General features: G+C 52.3%; 2 protein-coding genes across 2 annotated transcripts; one reads left to right on the top strand and one right to left on the bottom strand.

Moving 5' to 3' along the window:
- Positions 1-1,663: 1,663 nt before the first annotated feature.
- LOC140663282 (uncharacterized) lies at positions 1,664-2,610 on the bottom strand. Its single transcript, XM_072887336.1, has 2 exons — positions 2,414-2,610; positions 1,664-2,309 (listed from the first exon to the last, which is right to left on the bottom strand). Exons 1-2 carry the CDS (start codon positions 2,608-2,610, stop codon positions 1,664-1,666), a joined length of 843 nt encoding a protein of 280 aa, XP_072743437.1.
- Positions 2,611-14,380: 11,770 nt separating this feature from the next.
- Positions 14,381-15,327, top strand: LOC140663290 (uncharacterized). Its single transcript, XM_072887352.1, has 2 exons — positions 14,381-14,577; positions 14,682-15,327. The coding sequence occupies exons 1-2, from the start codon at positions 14,381-14,383 to the stop codon at positions 15,325-15,327; spliced, it is 843 nt and encodes a 280-aa protein (XP_072743453.1).
- Positions 15,328-18,401: the final 3,074 nt, after the last annotated feature.

Raw genomic sequence — 18,401 nt, forward strand, 5'->3', positions numbered from 1 at the left:
GCCCATCGCAGGTTGACGACCCGAAGGGAGCTGGGACGATACTCCCTCCGTGCCGTTGCTCAACATCCTAAACTGAGCGCTTCTTATTTAAATGCTTCGGCATCCATACTTCTTAGATGCACTCTTAGTATTCCTCAGGGTCACCCGGGGGTTGTGAGTCCTAAGACCCGACAACCATACCGGGATCGTCTTCGGGGTGAGCCCCCCATCACGGCAAGGTGGTGCGTCATCGGGGGGGATGCGTTTTTTTTACGTTGGGAAATGCTTTACGCATCCCTTTGGGAGCGGGGACTCCCTCCCAGAGGGTATGTGGGACTCACTTGATCAATTAATTATGGTCGGGCATACCCACTAAAACCCAACGGTGATCCACGCTGCGGTTATGGACGAGCCCCGGGGTCGCTTTTGCATTTGACAAGGACCCGTCCGCGCTGAGTCCCCCGTCCTTCAAACCGGTTAAGGGTTGAAGGAGGGAGGACTCCCTTCACGCGGGCGACATTGGGTGTCCGGAGACGCCCAATGTCGCACCGATGGCGGCGTTGCGGGATCATCACGCAACGCCGCCTCTACCTTGAATCGCGGTGCAATAGAGCGCAAGTGTCTCCCGCACTTGCGCCCCCGCGACCCTAGAGAAAGGACAACATAAGGTGGTTAAAGGAGGAGCGCGTCATACACGCGTCTCCTCGCACCTCTCCTCCTTCTCTTAGAGGAAGAGGCACTTGCGTCCGCTTTTCTCTCTCTTTCGGCCGCCTCCTTCCGAAACATGACGTTCCCGCAGAAAAAGGGCCGCCCTCCATTGGTCTTTTTCATGGCTTGCACCACGGTGGCCAGGGAGACCTTTCCCCCTATGGCGATCTGGAAAGCACGGCGTTGTTCTTCCCACGCCTGGTACTCTGTCAGGGTGTGCTCAGCCGTGTCCACCGGGGCGCCACAGTGGTGACACGCGGCCGACCGTTCTCTGCCGATTCGGTGCAGGTACTCCTCGAAGCAACCATGCCCGGTGCACCTGCACCGTCCTGAAATCCAGGGTGCCGTGTCGTCGGTCCACCCAGTCCATGAAGACTGGGCGAATGGCCTTGACGGCGCGTAGGCCTGACATTGGACAGACCCTTTTCCCACTCTACTAGCTTATGCCGTCGAACCTAGAGCCTGAGCCTTACCATGATTCTTGGTGGCAGGGGTCTAGATACATCCGGATCCGGGTCCTTTTTTTTTAACAGGAAAAGCATTACGCATCCTCCGGGGCAGGGTGGCTAAAAAGTTCCCTGGGGGTATGTGGGACTCTCCCTATTTAACGGGCAAAGCCCTAAAAACCTGTCGAGTGGTATCTTTGGCGATTGTAGGGGAGGCTCCTGGGACTAACGGTTACAATACGTCAGGAGCCTCCCCTCGCCGAACTCCCATAGGGGGAGTACTTTATGGAAAGGGGAGAGGGGATGTGTGAGCATTCCCTCTCCGCCTTCCAGATTCTACTTGTTACGGTGGAAGGGCCACTACCTCCTCCCACAAGTCCATCTTGTCCCTTAAAGAGGGATTCGGGATTAATGTCTCGTCTGCTCGTTTATAAGGGGGAAGGATAAAAAGGACAGGCAAAATAAAAGGGGAGGTGAGGGGGAGTAAGGGGAAGTAGAATCAAGTCTACCCCCTTTCTCCCCGGTCACTGTCATCTCGGCGGTGGCGGTGTTGATGGCACCGCTGCCAGGAGTGGCAGCAGTGATAACAGTGGCACCGCCTGGTGCGGGAGGGGAGGCCTGGGCAGTACAGGGGGCAGCTGTTGCTGCTGATGACCAGCAGCAAGCGCTCTGCCCCTGCCTCTACCCGGCCTACGCTCCCTCTCAGTGCTCTCTTTTTGAGCCATGACCACCCCACAAAAGGTGGCGATGGCCCTCCATTTTTCCTCGCTGTCCAGCATCTGACGAACAATGCTGGACAGCTCTAGGTCGCCTTCGATTACGGAGGTGAGAGCACCGCGCTCAACACTCCAGGCTGGGCATGTCTGGAAAGTGTGTTGCGCGGTGTCTCGGTCGTTTCCGCAGTGGTGGCAGGCCTCGCTCGCCTCCTTTCCGATACGACGCAGGTATTCCCCGAAACACCCGTGTCCGGAGAACACCTGCGTCATTCTAAAGGTATTGCTGCCCCATGCCCTGTCCAGCCATTGTTCTAAACATGGCAGGACGGCCAGCACGGTCCTTGCCCCGGATGGTGGTGGGCGCTCGTGCAGCGATGGATATTCATCGTTGCACGAAGGACCTTTTTTGCTAGAGCCTCCAGGTGCCAATGATCCTGGCCGGGATCTTATGGACTCCTCCCTGACGGGCCGCAGACTTTCTCTCGTACAGGAGCCTGTATGAATCCGCCGTTAGATGTAATGGGGGGGGAGTCCGGCCAGGATGGCGGCCGCCGCGTGCGACACCGTCCGATAACCGCGGGCGATGCGAATGGCCACCCGCAGCGCAGCGCGTCTTGTATGCGTCTGGTGGCCATTGCCTCGCCTGCCCACACTGGCGCTGCGTATAGCAGTACGCTCTGGACGGTGCTCGCGTACACGCGACACAGCCGACCGTCCGGTCCGCTGAGATTCACCAACAAGCGACTTATGATCGCCGCCATCTTTTCGGCTTGCGGGGCCAGGCGGTCGAAGTGACCCGCGAAGCTCCATTGACTGTCGATGTGGAGTCCCAAATACTTGATTTAGGGCCCCACTGGGACAGCAACACCCCCAACCAGCACTCGGGAGTTTGTGGGCGGCTTTCCGACGACGCGGCGGTTGTAGAACCAAACCGTTTCCTTCTTCCGGGGAGCCACTCTCAGGCCAATCCTATCGATGGCCGTAACGAGGCCTGCCACCCCGATGTTAGCCCTATCGAGGGCTTCCCCCTAGTTGTCCCCCTCGGCTATCAGCAACGTGTCGTCGACATATCCGACAACCCGGCAGCCGAGGGGGAGGGCGGTTCGGAGGATCCCGTCATAGCCGAGGTTCCACAATAGTGGGCCAAATACTGAGCCGTGAGGAACCCCGCAGAACATTTGACAGGCCTTGTACCGGCCGGTCTTGTCCCTATACTCGAGTCTACGATGCCCGAAGTAGGCTCGGATTCCCCTCATGAGGTAATCTGGGACGCGATGGTTCTTGAGTGCGTTCCCGATTGCTCTCCACGGGAAGGTGTTAAGGGGATCCAACACTGAATCTCAAACTCCGACGGGATAGCGCTCTCATCTAAGAGGAACTAAAATTGTCGATAATACTACAATTTTCGTATATGTCGTTTTGCTATAGAAAATAAAATTTTTTATTGCGCAATTTATTGATTTGAGAGTAATTAATGAGATTTTTATGATTAAAATGATACCAAACACGACATAAATCGAATAATATTTAATTAGAAAAATAATCCTAATTATGATTATTGATTAATTAAAAATTATCTGATTTATGTCGTGTTTGGTGTCATTTTAATCGCAAAAATTTCATTAATCCATTAAAATTATTTTCGGATAAATAAAATGCAAAATGTAAAAGTTTTATTTTCTGTGGAAAGATGAAATATGATACGAAAGACTGGAGATAAAGGAACGACATCAAAGCATTCCGAAGACTCGTTTGCGAGGATTCCTTCATCCATTGTTTTCGTATCATATATCATCTCACTATAGAAAATAAAACTTTTTTATTTCGCATTTTATCGATTTGAAAATAATTTTAATAGATTAATGAAATTTTTGCGTTTAAAATAACACCAAGCACAACATAAATCAGATAATATTTAATTAAAAAGATAATCATAATTATGACTATTGATTAATTAAAAATCATCCGATTTATGTCATATTTGTTGTCATTTTAATCATAAAAATCTCAATAATCTATTACAATTATTTTCAAACCGATAAAATGCGAAATAAAAAAGTTTTATTTTCTATAGTGAGATAATATATGATATGAAAATTAATAGCTAAAGAAATCCTCGCAACCGAGCCTTCGGACTCTTTTATGTTAGCTATCTCGCTTGCTCCTTATACATTCTTGCTTTCTGTTTGTTCGGCGACTGTCCTTGTTACACAAACAGATTGCAGCTCCATCTATCTCGAGATCGGTCAACTAAAAATTGCTGTCTTACCTCGCGTCTCGATTTCATACATCATATATGTATAAAAGCAGTTTCTAAAAAGTTCGACTAAAAAACTTTTTTACTAGGCTTTTAAAATCATTTTCAAAAATTTACTTATATTCTACCACGTTATTCCAAGTATGGGGCACATCTTTCGTGTGAATAAAGTAAAGAACTTTTATATTAAATAAATATTAATTTAATGAGTCGATAACAAAAGTAAAATTTTTAACGTAAATTATAGCGTCCAGAACTCGTTATTAATAGTACTTTAATTGTGTAAAAGGATTTATTGATCTGTGTAGCCAAAAAAAAGATTTTTAATCGAACTGATTTTGTTGGTAAATGAGCTCTGTTGGATCCCCTTAAATGCATTAGACACGTCTAAAGACACTGCCAATGCCACCCCCCGTGTTCCACGGCAGACTCCGTGAGAGATCTGACGCGCAAGACCGCGTCCACTGTGGATCTGCCCTCACGGAAGCCGTACTGCTTCTCATGAAGGAAAGAGACCTGACGCGTGCCAAGTACTGGACGAGTCGGCGGACCAAGATCCTCTCAAAGATCTTGCCCACCTCGTCCAACAGGCAAATTGGTCGGTACGTTGATGGATCGTTTTCATTTTCTTTATCACCTTTGCGGAGGAGGACCACGTTGGCCCTCCCCTACACTGAGGGAAATTTCCCTTCGGAGAGGCATCTGTTGAAGATGCCCCTCAGTCACCCAGACAGGTTGGACTCCTTCAAGGCGAGCTTCCAAATACGCCCGAGGTCGTCCGAACCTGGGGCCTTGTTGTTTTTGACCTCCCGGACGGTATTCGCCAGCTCTCCCTCCGTAATCCCCGAACCAGTCTTCGGCAACTCCCGTTGTTGATTGGGGCCGCCCCTGTTTCCCAGTTGAGGTCGAGGGTCTGATGGAAAACAGTACTCCCATTATCTGGTCCAGGGATCTCGGGGAGAGAGTCTTTGCTCGTGACAAACAAACTTCGTCACTGGGCATCCCCCAGTGACGAAGTTAATTTGTCGCGATATTGTATTGGCGCCCCCACAGGTCGGAGTCCAGGGACGCGAGAAGTTCGTCCCAGGATCTCGCCTTGGAGGAGCGGATGGCGACGCTCAGTGACTTGCGAGCGGTCCTATACTCACTAAGCGTCTCGGCTATCCAGCCTTCATCTCCGCGGCGTCGGGCACACAAAGAGGTCCTTCTGGCGGAGACGGAGGAGCGGCGTAGGGACGCTATCTTCTCCGTCCACCAATACGCGGCCCGGCGCGAGCAGGGCCTACTCCTCGGCATGGAGAGCTCGCACGCCTGCTTGACCTGGTCAAACAGGTGCACGACGTCTTCCGCCAGGCTCGCTGCTCCTTCCTCTGGCAGGTGTTGTTGCCAGAGGGCAAGCTGGATAGCCGCCATCAACCTGTCCGGGTCCAATTTCTTTAGTATCCAACGGGGTGGTGGTGTCGCGCCGGGGCTCCCGGGCTGGTGGGTGGAGCACTATGTAGAGGTGGTCAGACAGTGTCTCCACCTTTTGCTCCACCCCCCCCCCACGTCCAATTTAAGAGCATAGCTGAGGGGGTGATCATGGACCCCTCCCCCGCCAGCGCACGCAGGTGTGCACATTACCCGTGTTCAATAGACACAGCCCGAGAGCCTCTATCCAATCGGTTAGAACCTCTCCTCTGGCAATGATGGTCTGGTTACTCCAGGCAACCGCCTTGGCGTTAAAATCGCCGGCCACTACCGCCTTCCGGGGGAGTATGCCGCGAATGCAGCAGTCCAGCTCCCCCAGATAATGCTCAAATTCCGAGAGGCTTCAACTCGGCGGCGCGTAACACACCACCACCGCGATGGATCCCAAGTTTACAGCCACAAACCTCCTTCCCGCTTTAAGCAAAGAGCAGGGGGGATTGTGGCTGATCGCGCCGCAGATTATGGCTACCGTGCCCGTGGAGTCCACTCTCCATCCGGAGTGTTCCGGAGGGGAGGGGGGAGCGGTATGGCTCGGACACAATAGCCGACACCACACTCGGCTATGATATGTAGCAGGACATCCTACGCCTGCTAAGCGTGGTTCACATTCGCTTGTAATAATTTATAAGCTCTCATGCCTCGCCGACGTTTTTGGCAGGCTCCTTCCACGCCCGTGTCGGGAGGAACTGGTGGAGAGAAGGATTCGCCGGTCGACTCTGCTGCTTTCCCGGGCGCGTCTTGTACACCCGAAGGAGCAGCTTTTTCTCCACCTTTTTCTCCGGCTCCTATTGGACAGATTTTCCGCTGGGGAAGCGGTGAAACAAGATCCGCAGCGCAGGCCTGCACTTTACTTCCGGAGAGATTGTTCTCTCCTTCCTTCATCGCTTCCGAGCCCCTCTTGCGGCATTCGGATGTATCCATTGCCGCGAGTACGGGCTCGGTCGCGGTGATTTTGGCGGTATGGGCTGACTGCTCGGTCCCAGCGTCCACTTTTTTAGGTGGGGCTGGACGCGAGCTCTTGGCTCCTTCCGCCTTCTTCTTCGAAGCGGCTTTAGCCGCTTTTCTTGAACTCTTTGGAGGGTTGCAACCTGGGCCATGCATCTTATGTTGTGCTGGCAGGCCGTGGTCGGCGCAAATCATACATCGTGGCGGGTTGGGGCAGGTGCTAGCTATGTCCCTCCTGATGGTGCGCCACCTTGTCGTGGTAGGAAGGCTCGTCGAGTTTTAGGATTCACGATCTCCGAGCGATCCGGAAGGGGGCCAAGAGCGCACTAAAAACATGGATGGAACGATCCAAGCGGAAGACCGCCACCGGATCGGATACGGTGGACCGGCGGGGGGGATATTGTCCCTGTTTCCCCTCTCGTCGTCATCACACGAAGGGCTGCCCGGGGGTTTAATGGCGAGGCTCCCGGGGGCAACGGCTATCGCCAAGGTGAAGGGCAGTTTAAAGGTCTCATCCGCATCTGCATGTCGGGGTACGACTTCTACATGGGGATGCGGATGTCGGAGGTGTGGATGAACGGAGTGGACGAGGAGCTGGTCGATAGGCTAGCTAGGATCCTCGACACCCTGTTCATCGCAGTGAAGGACCACTGCAAGGAAGGTGGTGATTTTCTGGAGGAGGATCCCGGATCTTGCACTGAGGTGGAGAAAAGGGATGCCTCCATCCAGAGAACGGATGACAGAGTGGTGGAGCGTCCTTCGGGTGACCCCCAGCCCCGAAGGAGTTCCTGTTTGGATGCCTTCACATATGTGGAGGCATCCAAGTGTACGGAGTCACGATGTTCCTGATGGATGCGGGGGCCTTTCGTAAAATCGTGAGAACGGAGGTGGAGTCCGCTTTAGCCGAGAAGCTGAGCGGACACCGCCAGGAGATCCGGGCGTTGAAATCCTGCCTGAACTTCTCCTAACAAGGGGGCTGCAGATGCGCCCTCTTGGACCGCTGTAGCGGCCGATGGAAGAGGAGGAAAAAAGAGGAGGCGCCCCATCAATCGCCTGGTCTGGGGTTCCAGGCTGATGGGGCGAAAGGGAGGGATAACCCCGAAGGTTTCCCCCCTGCAAAGGGTAAGAGGTCTCCGGGTCAGCCCTCCTTCCTGGTTAACGGAAGGAGGAAGAGGAGAGGGGGCGGCACCAATGGCCCCTGAGGTGTTACAAACGCCAGGGGGAGGAACATTGGTGCCTCCTGTAGGTCCGAGGTGTACCAGGGCGACCGGTGTTACTGGTATGGCGTCCCCGGTCATCTCGGATGGGGATGTCGGGGGACGCCCAGATTATGCGTTGATCTGGGGATCCCTGAATGGTGCCGAGAAGTGCTCCTCGTCTTTGGTGGAGGCGAGGAGCAGGAAGAAGAGGTGAGGGGCGCCTCCGTCGAGTGTGGGGAGGGCGTCTCCCCCGGCGGGGATGATCCGAGAGATGGAAAAGTCCCCTGTAGTGGAGTGTGGGGGACCGATTTATTGCCCCCCCCTCTCCAGGGGACTAGGACGCCACCTCCATGATGGAGGTGGCGTCCTAGTGCCCCCACTCAAGGGAATCTAGACTCCTTCATCCAAACGGATGAGGGGGTCGTGGGGGAGTAGGAAGGGGTAAGATTTAATCTTTCCCCTCACCCCAAACCGGCATCGAGACCACAAAGAGAGGGACGAGAAGTCAACTTTCCCGTACCCCTCGGGGGCCAAGGGGGTGGGTGCGGGTGTAACCGACTGGTCATTGCAGCCCAGATTCGCGACCATCGTCGAATCAACCGGTGGAGGCTAATCAACATCCATAGGATTTCTCGGACGCCGCTGGAGATTAACAGCACATCATGGAATATGAGACAAACAACCAGAGAGAGATGTGGGCGGAGATCCACAAACTATTAAACAAGACATGTAAATAGTTGTAAGTATGTAAATAGTAGACTATAATATAATAAAATAAAGACCGATAAAACTACCATAAAAATTGATCGAACAACTCGGGATCAATTAAGATTCAGGTTATTATAATTAATACACTTAAATAAATCAGAATTAAAGTTGTCAAGCTAAATTTTAATAACTTAGTAAAAATGATTAATTAAAAAATGAATCTTGATTGAGTAACAGTTGTTACGATCAAATATACTTATCAGAGTGACGAGTAACCAACTGCACTAAATGCGAAGGTAAGAAAGGTAGAATTATATTAAATGAAATTAATTAATTGGAATACATTTAAAATCAGATAATGTTTCAGTTAGAGTCAAACGAAACATATATTAAACACTAAATTATTATCTCGGTTAGAAATTAACGTATTCGAGCTAGCTTCGTATTTGACGCGATTGGTTATCTCTGCTCATGCTTCTTAACCTAACAACTGTGTTCCAATAAGTATTATGAGATAAACGCGAAGATAGGGATATCTAAGATCAGTAATATCAAAGTGTTTCGCGGATAGAATACTTATTGAAAGGCACTTGAACTAAGAAATATAGGTTAGATATAGTAAAGCGATATCTAGAAAGGTAAGCATTTATTTTATATAGAATCAACATATATGATAAAATAATATTTTATTTATTTTATGTAAATACGTTATGACGAACTATATCGCGATTAGGATTAAGAAAACATTTATTTAGCGTAAGATATAAAATTGCGCCGAGTATACTGTTATCCACAACTAGCCCAAATCCGGAGCGCGGACTATGGAAAGTGTCGCTCTGGCAGAACAGCAGTCAGCCTAGTTCAATAGCACGGACTATGGAGAATGCCGCTCTTGCGCCGAGCGACATCATTGAACCGCGCTGGCCACCACAGCTGATTGGCCGACGCTACCACAGCGGGGATGAAACTGGCGGCCTGGCTAGTATAAAGGGAAGATCCTAACAAGCGCTCGAGAGCAGTCAAAAAGGCAAGCTCGAGCGGAAGCTATGCTCGGCTGAAATATCGTTTTCTCATCCCACTGCGGATAACTCGAGTCGTAAACCGATAGCTTTAGACAACCGCGAAATGCGGGTGCTCGTTTCACATAAATAGTTCAGCGCAATTGTAGACAGATCGGACTACCGTTCGGCCGAGACTACATAACCGTTAATACTCGTATACTGAACTCCACATATGTGGAGGCATCCAAACAGGAACTCCTTCGGGGCTGGGGGTCACCCGAAGGACGCTCCACCACTCTGTCATCCGTTCTCTGGATGGAGGCATCCCTTTTCTCCACCTCAGTGCAAGATCCGGGATCCTCCTCCAGAAAATCACCACCTTCCTTGCAGTGGTCCTTCACTGCGATGAACAGGGTGTCGAGGATCCTAGCTAGCCTATCGACCAGCTCCTCGTCCACTCCGTTCATCCACACCTCCGACATCCGCATCCCCATGTAGAAGTCGTACCCCGACATGCAGATGCGGATGAGACCTTTAAACTGCCCTTCACCTTGGCGATAGCCGTTGCCCCCGGGAGCCTCGCCATTAAACCCCCGGGCAGCCCTTCGTGTGATGACGACGAGAGGGGAAACAGGGACAATATCCCCCCCGCCGGTCCACCGTATCCGATCCGGTGGCGGTCTTCCGCTTGGATCGTTCCATCCATGTTTTTAGTGCGCTCTTGGCCCCCTTCCGGATCGCTCGGAGATCGTGAATCCTAAAACTCGACGAGCCTTCCTACCACGACAAGGTGGCGCACCATCAGGAGGGACATAGCTAGCACCTGCCCCAACCCGCCACGATGTATGATTTGCGCCGACCACGGCCTGCCAGCACAACATAAGATGCATGGCCCAGGTTGCAACCCTCCAAAGAGTTCAAGAAAAGCGGCTAAAGCCGCTTCGAAGAAGAAGGCGGAAGGAGCCAAGAGCTCGCGTCCAGCCCCACCTAAAAAAGTGGACGCTGGGACCGAGCAGTCAGCCCATACCGCCAAAATCACCGCGACCGAGCCCGTACTCGCGGCAATGGATACATCCGAATGCCGCAAGAGGGGCTCGGAAGCGATGAAGGAAGGAGAGAACAATCTCTCCGGAAGTAAAGTGCAGGCCTGCGCTGCGGATCTTGTTTCACCGCTTCCCCAGCGGAAAATCTGTCCAATAGGAGCCGGAGAAAAAGGTGGAGAAAAAGCTGCTCCTTCGGGTGTACAAGACGCGCCCGGGAAAGCAGCAGAGTCGACCGGCGAATCCTTCTCTCCACCAGTTCCTCCCGACACGGGCGTGGAAGGAGCCTGCCAAAAACGTCGGCGAGGCATGAGAGCTTATAAATTATTACAAGCGAATGTGAACCACGCTTAGCAGGCGTAGGATGTCCTGCTACATATCATAGCCGAGTGTGGTGTCGGCTATTGTGTCCGAGCCATACCGCTCCCCCCTCCCCTCCGGAACACTCCGGATGGAGAGTGGACTCCACGGGCACGGTAGCCATAATCTGCGGCGCGATCAGCCACAATCCCCCCTGCTCTTTGCTTAAAGCGGGAAGGAGGTTTGTGGCTGTAAACTTGGGATCCATCGCGGTGGTGGTGTGTTACGCGCCGCCGAGTTGAAGCCTCTCGGAATTTGAGCATTATCTGGGGGAGCTGGACTGCTGCATTCGCGGCATACTCCCCCGGAAGGCGGTAGTGGCCGGCGATTTTAACGCCAAGGCGGTTGCCTGGAGTAACCAGACCATCATTGCCAGAGGAGAGGTTCTAACCGATTGGATAGAGGCTCTCGGGCTGTGTCTATTGAACACGGGTAATGTGCACACCTGCGTGCGCTGGCGGGGGAGGGGTCCATGATCACCCCCTCAGCTATGCTCTTAAATTGGACGTGGGGGGGGGGTGGAGCAAAAGGTGGAGACACTGTCTGACCACCTCTACATAGTGCTCCACCCACCAGCCCGGGAGCCCCGGCGCGACACCACCACCCCGTTGGATACTAAAGAAATTGGACCCGGACAGGTTGATGGCGGCTATCCAGCTTGCCCTCTGGCAACAACACCTGCCAGAGGAAGGAGCAGCGAGCCTGGCGGAAGACGTCGTGCACCTGTTTGACCAGGTCAAGCAGGCGTGCGAGCTCTTCATGCCGAGGAGTAGGCCCTGCTCGCGCCGGGCCGCGTATTGGTGGACGGAGAAGATAGCGTCCCTACGCCGCTCCTCCGTCTCCGCCAGAAGGACCTCTTTGTGTGCCCGACGCCGCGGAGATGAAGGCTGGATAGCCGAGACGCTTAGTGAGTATAGGACCGCTCGCAAGTCACTGAGCGTCGCCATCCGCTCCTCCAAGGCGAGATCCTGGGACGAACTTCTCGCGTCCCTGGACTCCGACCTGTGGGGGCGCCAATACAATATCGCGACAAATTAACTTCGTCACTGGGGGATGCCCAGTGACGAAGTTTGTTTGTCACGAGCAAAGACTCTCTCCCCGAGATCCCTGGACCAGATAATGGGAGTACTGTTTTCCATCAGACCCTCGACCTCAACTGGGAAACAGGGGCGGCCCCAATCAACAACGGGAGTTGCCGAAGACTGGTTCGGGGATTACGGAGGGAGAGCTGGCGAATACCGTCCGGGAGGTCAAAAACAACAAGGCCCCAGGTTCGGACGACCTCGGGCGTATTTGGAAGCTCGCCTTGAAGGAGTCCAACCTGTCTGGGTGACTGAGGGGCATCTTCAACAGATGCCTCTCCGAAGGGAAATTTCCCTCAGTGTAGGGGAGGGCCAACGTGGTCCTCCTCCGCAAAGGTGATAAAGAAAATGAAAACGATCCATCAACGTACCGACCAATTTGCCTGTTGGACGAGGTGGGCAAGATCTTTGAGAGGATCTTGGTCCGCCGACTCGTCCAGTACTTGGCACGCGTCAGGTCTCTTTCCTTCATGAGAAGCAGTACGGCTTCCGTGAGGGCAGATCCACAGTGGACGCGGTCTTGCGCGTCAGATCTCTCACGGAGTCTGCCGTGGAACACGGGGGGTGGCATTGGCAGTGTCTTTAGACGTGTCTAATGCATTTAAGGGGATCCAACAGAGCTCATTTACCAACAAAATCAGTTCGATTAAAAATCTTTTTTTTGGCTACACAGATCAATAAATCCTTTTACACAATTAAAGTACTATTAATAACGAGTTCTGGACGCTATAATTTACGTTAAAAATTTTACTTTTGTTATCGACTCATTAAATTAATATTTATTTAATATAAAAGTTCTTTACTTTATTCACACGAAAGATGTGCCCCATACTTGGAATAACGTGGTAGAATATAAGTAAATTTTTGAAAATGATTTTAAAAGCCTAGTAAAAAAGTTTTTTAGTCGAACTTTTTAGAAACTGCTTTTATACATATATGATGTATGAAATCGAGACGCGAGGTAAGACAGCAATTTTTAGTTGACCGATCTCGAGATAGATGGAGCTGCAATCTGTTTGTGTAACAAGGACAGTCGCCGAACAAACAGAAAGCAAGAATGTATAAGGAGCAAGCGAGATAGCTAACATAAAAGAGTCCGAAGGCTCGGTTGCGAGGATTTCTTTAGCTATTAATTTTCATATCATATATTATCTCACTATAGAAAATAAAACTTTTTTATTTCGCATTTTATCGGTTTGAAAATAATTGTAATAGATTATTGAGATTTTTATGATTAAAATGACAACAAATATGACATAAATCGGATGATTTTTAATTAATCAATAGTCATAATTATGATTATCTTTTTAATTAAATATTATCTGATTTATGTTGTGCTTGGTGTTATTTTAAACGCAAAAATTTCATTAATCTATTAAAATTATTTTCAAATCGATAAAATGCGAAATAAAAAAGTTTTATTTTCTATAGTGAGATGATATATGATACGAAAACAATGGATGAAGGAATCCTCGCAAACGAGTCTTCGGAATGCTTTGATGTCGTTCCTTTATCTCCAGTCTTTCGTATCATATTTCATCTTTCCACAGAAAATAAAACTTTTACATTTTGCATTTTATTTATCCGAAAATAATTTTAATGGATTAATGAAATTTTTGCGATTAAAATGACACCAAACACGACATAAATCAGATAATTTTTAATTAATCAATAATCATAATTAGGATTATTTTTCTAATTAAATATTATTCGATTTATGTCGTGTTTGGTATCATTTTAATCATAAAAATCTCATTAATTACTCTCAAATCAATAAATTGCGCAATAAAAAATTTTATTTTCTATAGCAAAACGACATATACGAAAATTGTAGTATTATCGACAATTTTAGTTCCTCTTAGATGAGAGCGCTATCCCGTCGGAGTTTGAGATTCAGTGTTGGATCCCCTTAACACCTTCCCGTGGAGAGCAATCGGGAACGCACTCAAGAACCATCGCGTCCCAGATTACCTCATGAGGGGAATCCGAGCCTACTTCGGGCATCGTAGACTCGAGTATAGGGACAAGACCGGCCGGTACAAGGCCTGTCAAATGTTCTGCGGGGTTCCTCACGGCTCAGTATTTGGCCCACTATTGTGGAACCTCGGCTATGACGGGATCCTCCGAACCGCCCTCCCCCTCGGCTGCCGGGTTGTCGGATATGTCGACGACACGTTGCTGATAGCCGAGGGGGACAACTAGGGGGAAGCCCTCGATAGGGCTAACATCGGGGTGGCAGGCCTCGTTACGGCCATCGATAGGATTGGCCTGAGAGTGGCTCCCCGGAAGAAGGAAACGGTTTGGTTCTACAACCGCCGCGTCGTCGGAAAGCCGCCCACAAACTCCCGAGTGCTGGTTGGGGGTGTTGCTGTCCCAGTGGGGCCCTAAATCAAGTATTTGGGACTCCACATCGACAGTCAATGGAGCTTCGCGGGTCACTTCGACCGCCTGGCCCCGCAAGCCGAAAAGATGGCGGCGATCATAAGTCGCTTGTTGGTGAATCTCAGCGGACCGGACGGTCGGCTGTGTCGCGTGTACGCGAGCACCGTCCAGAGCGTACTGCTATACGCAGCGCCAGTGTGGGCAGGCGAGGCAATGGCCACCAGACGCATACAAGACGCGCTGCGCTGCGGGTGGCCATTCGCATCGCCCGCGGTTATCGGACGGTGTCGCACGCGGCGGCCGCCATCCTGGCCGGACTCCCCCCCCATTACATCTAACGGCGGATTCATACAGGCTCCTGTACGAGAGAAAGTCTGCGGCCCGTCAGGGAGGAGTCCATAAGATCCCGGCCAGGATCATTGGCACCTGGAGGCTCTAGCAAAAAAGGTCCTTCGTGCAACGATGAATATCCATCGCTGCACGAGCGCCCACCACCATCCGGGGCAAGGACCGTGCTGGCCGTCCTGCCATGTTTAGAACAATGGCTGGACAGGGCATGGGGCAGCAATACCTTTAGAATGACGCAGGTGTTCTCCGGACACGGGTGTTTCGGGGAATACCTGCGTCGTATCGGAAAGGAGGCGAGCGAGGCCTGCCACCACTGCGGAAACGACCGAGACACCGCGCAACACACTTTCCAGACATGCCCAGCCTGGAGTGTTGAGCGCGGTGCTCTCACCTCCGTAATCGAAGGCGACCTAGAGCTGTCCAGCATTGTTCGTCAGATGCTGGACAGCGAGGAAAAATGGAGGGCCATCGCCACCTTTTGTGGGGTGGTCATGGCTCAAAAAGAGAGCACTGAGAGGGAGCGTAGGCCGGGTAGAGGCAGGGGCAGAGCGCTTGCTGCTGGTCATCAGCAGCAACAGCTGCCCCCTGTACTGCCCAGGCCTCCCCTCCCGCACCAGGCGGTGCCACTGTTATCACTGCTGCCACTCCTGGCAGCGGTGCCATCAACACCGCCACCGCCGAGATGACAGTGACCGGGGAGAAAGGGGGTAGACTTGATTCTACTTCCCCTTACTCCCCCTCACCTCCCCTTTTATTTTGCCTGTCCTTTTTATCCTTCCCCCTTATAAACGAGCAGACGAGACATTAATCCCGAATCCCTCTTTAAGGGACAAGATGGACTTGTGGGAGGAGGTAGTGGCCCTTCCACCGTAACAAGTAGAATCTGGAAGGCGGAGAGGGAATGCTCACACATCCCCTCTCCCCTTTCCATAAAGTACTCCCCCTATGGGAGTTCGGCGAGGGGAGGCTCCTGACGTATTGTAACCGTTAGTCCCAGGAGCCTCCCCTACAATCGCCAAAGATACCACTCGACAGGTTTTTAGGGCTTTGCCCGTTAAATAGGGAGAGTCCCACATACCCCCAGGGAACTTTTTAGCCACCCTGCCCCGGAGGATGCGTAATGCTTTTCCTGTTAAAAAAAAAGGACCCGGATCCGGATGTATCTAGACCCCTGCCACCAAGAATCATGGTAAGGCTCAGGCTCTAGGTTCGACGGCATAAGCTAGTAGAGTGGGAAAAGGGTCTGTCCAATGTCAGGCCTACGCGCCGTCAAGGCCATTCGCCCAGTCTTCATGGACTGGGTGGACCGACGACACGGCACCCTGGATTTCAGGACGGTGCAGGTGCACCGGGCATGGTTGCTTCGAGGAGTACCTGCACCGAATCGGCAGAGAACGGTCGGCCGCGTGTCACCACTGTGGCGCCCCGGTGGACACGGCTGAGCACACCCTGACAGAGTACCAGGCGTGGGAAGAACAACGCCGTGCTTTCCAGATCGCCATAGGGGGAAAGGTCTCCCTGGCCACCGTGGTGCAAGCCATGAAAAAGACCAATGGAGGGCGGCCCTTTTTCTGCGGGAACGTCATGTTTCGGAAGGAGGCGGCCGAAAGAGAGAGAAAAGCGGACGCAAGTGCCTCTTCCTCTAAGAGAAGGAGGAGAGGTGCGAGGAGACGCGTGTATGACGCGCTCCTCCTTTAACCACCTTATGTTGTCCTTTCTCTAGGGTCGCGGGGGCGCAAGTGCGGGAGACACTTGCGCTCTATTGCACCGCGATTCAAGGTAGAGGCGGCGTTGCGTGATGATCCCGCAACGCCGCCATCGGTGCGACATTGGGCGTCTCCGGACACCCAATGTCGCCCGCGTGAAGGGAGTCCTCCCTCCTTCAACCCTTAACCGGTTTGAAGGACGGGGGACTCAGCGCGGACGGGTCCTTGTCAAATGCAAAAGCGACCCCGGGGCTCGTCCATAACCGCAGCGTGGATCACCGTTGGGTTTTAGTGGGTATGCCCGACCATAATTAATTGATCAAGTGAGTCCCACATACCCTCTGGGAGGGAGTCCCCGCTCCCAAAGGGATGCGTAAAGCATTTCCCAACGTAAAAAAAACGCATCCCCCCCGATGACGCACCACCTTGCCGTGATGGGGGGCTCACCCCGAAGACGATCCCGGTATGGTTGTCGGGTCTTAGGACTCACAACCCCCGGGTGACCCTGAGGAATACTAAGAGTGCATCTAAGAAGTATGGATGCCGAAGCATTTAAATAAGAAGCGCTCAGTTTAGGATGTTGAGCAACGGCACGGAGGGAGTATCGTCCCAGCTCCCTTCGGGTCGTCAACCTGCGATGGGCTACTCAAGGATGTGGCGGCGGGGGATCCCTGGGAAAATTGGTGTCCGTCGCAATGAAGTCGTTCGACTTCTTCGCTGAGGCCTTGGCCGAGGCGGGGGAGTTGGCGAATGGAGAGGTGTCTCAGTCTTTGGTCGGCAAGGTGAGAGCCATTGTCGACCGGGCTGGAGAGAGGATGGGTGACTGTCGCACAGATCGGGAGCGTTGTCTCCGGATGCTGGAGCATCTCCATAGTGCGGCAGTCATCCTAGATGGCTACAGCTCATCCCTCGAAGAATGTTTCGAGGCTGTAGAATAGAGAAAGGTCGCCGAGAAATTTAAACCCTTCTCAATGGCGGCTTTCCTCATGGCCAATAAGACATCGGGTGGGAAGACTGCCACCAAGGAGATGGAGACTTAGATCTCTGCTTATATGCAAGACGTGGTGACTCATTTGGGAGGGGAATCTCGTCACAGACCTCCCCCACTGAGATCGTGGATAATGCCGGGCTGGCCGCCTCCGCTCCGGAGGGGGAGCTTTCTCTCCCAACAGTAGCGAAGGTGGAAATGGTGAAGGTCGCATCTGACTCCACCGAAATAATGGAGGTGGTGAAGGAAGTAGGTTCCTCCTTTACATAGTTGCCCTCACCGGGGGAGGTCCTCGGTGACAACATACGGGCGACACGGCCGGGGGCGTCGGTTCTTCTCCCAGTAGACTGATCAGGAAGGAGGTCCGGCTGGCGATAGGAGGCGCCCCATTAGCTGGAATGGCACACCCTCCATGCCCGCAGATGGCTGCGGGTCTCCAGCCCCTCATATGACGAAGCTGGCTCCCCGAGTGCGGGCAGTAGCTACTAGCTTGAGTAGACTCATGCCCAATTTCGGGGGGCCAGGGGAAGGTGCGCGTCGCCTGTTTATAACGACGGTCTAATCCGTGGCTTTGTACGGAGCCCCTGTGTGGCACAATGCAGTGGTGGCCAGCCGGAAAAACCTGCAGACCCTTACGGCTATGCAGAAACGGCTGGCCATCCGTGTCATACGGGAGTACAGGACGTCGCCTTTGAGGCGGCGTGCGTGGTGACGGGGGTCATGCCCTGGGCCCTCACGGCAGGCGTGTATGCCGACATGTATTGGATATGCGTGGTCCGCCGGGAGGACCCGGACCCGGATGTCTCTGGACCCCTGCTACTAAGGATAGTAGCAAAGGTCAGGCTCCAGGTTCGGCGGTACAAATTATAAAATGGGAAGGAGGCCTGTCCAACGCAAGGACAAACTTACGCGCCGTCGAGGCTATCCGCCTAGACTGGGTGGACCGACAACATGGCACCCTTGATTTTACGTGCAGGAAGGCGACTCTTGGGTCTACGTTATAAAAGACGGGGGCTCAGCGGGCCCGAAAAAGAAGAAGAAGAAAAAGAGGGAAGGGGACTGGCGA

Source organism: Anoplolepis gracilipes, chromosome 2 (genome assembly GCF_047496725.1).
Source record: "Anoplolepis gracilipes chromosome 2, ASM4749672v1, whole genome shotgun sequence".
Classification (NCBI taxonomy): Eukaryota; Metazoa; Arthropoda; class Insecta; order Hymenoptera; family Formicidae; genus Anoplolepis; species Anoplolepis gracilipes.

Coding starts and splice junctions, on each gene's coding strand:
- LOC140663290 (XM_072887352.1), top strand. CDS start 14,381: ATGGCGGCGATCATAAGTCGCTTGTTGGTGAATCTCAGCGGACCGGAC. Junction 14,578..14,681: donor TCGCCCGCGGTTATCGGACG/GTGTCGCACGCG, acceptor GCGGCCCGTCAG/GGAGGAGTCCATAAGATCCC.
- LOC140663282 (XM_072887336.1), bottom strand. CDS start 2,610: ATGGCGGCGATCATAAGTCGCTTGTTGGTGAATCTCAGCGGACCGGAC. Junction 2,310..2,413: donor TCGCCCGCGGTTATCGGACG/GTGTCGCACGCG, acceptor GCGGCCCGTCAG/GGAGGAGTCCATAAGATCCC.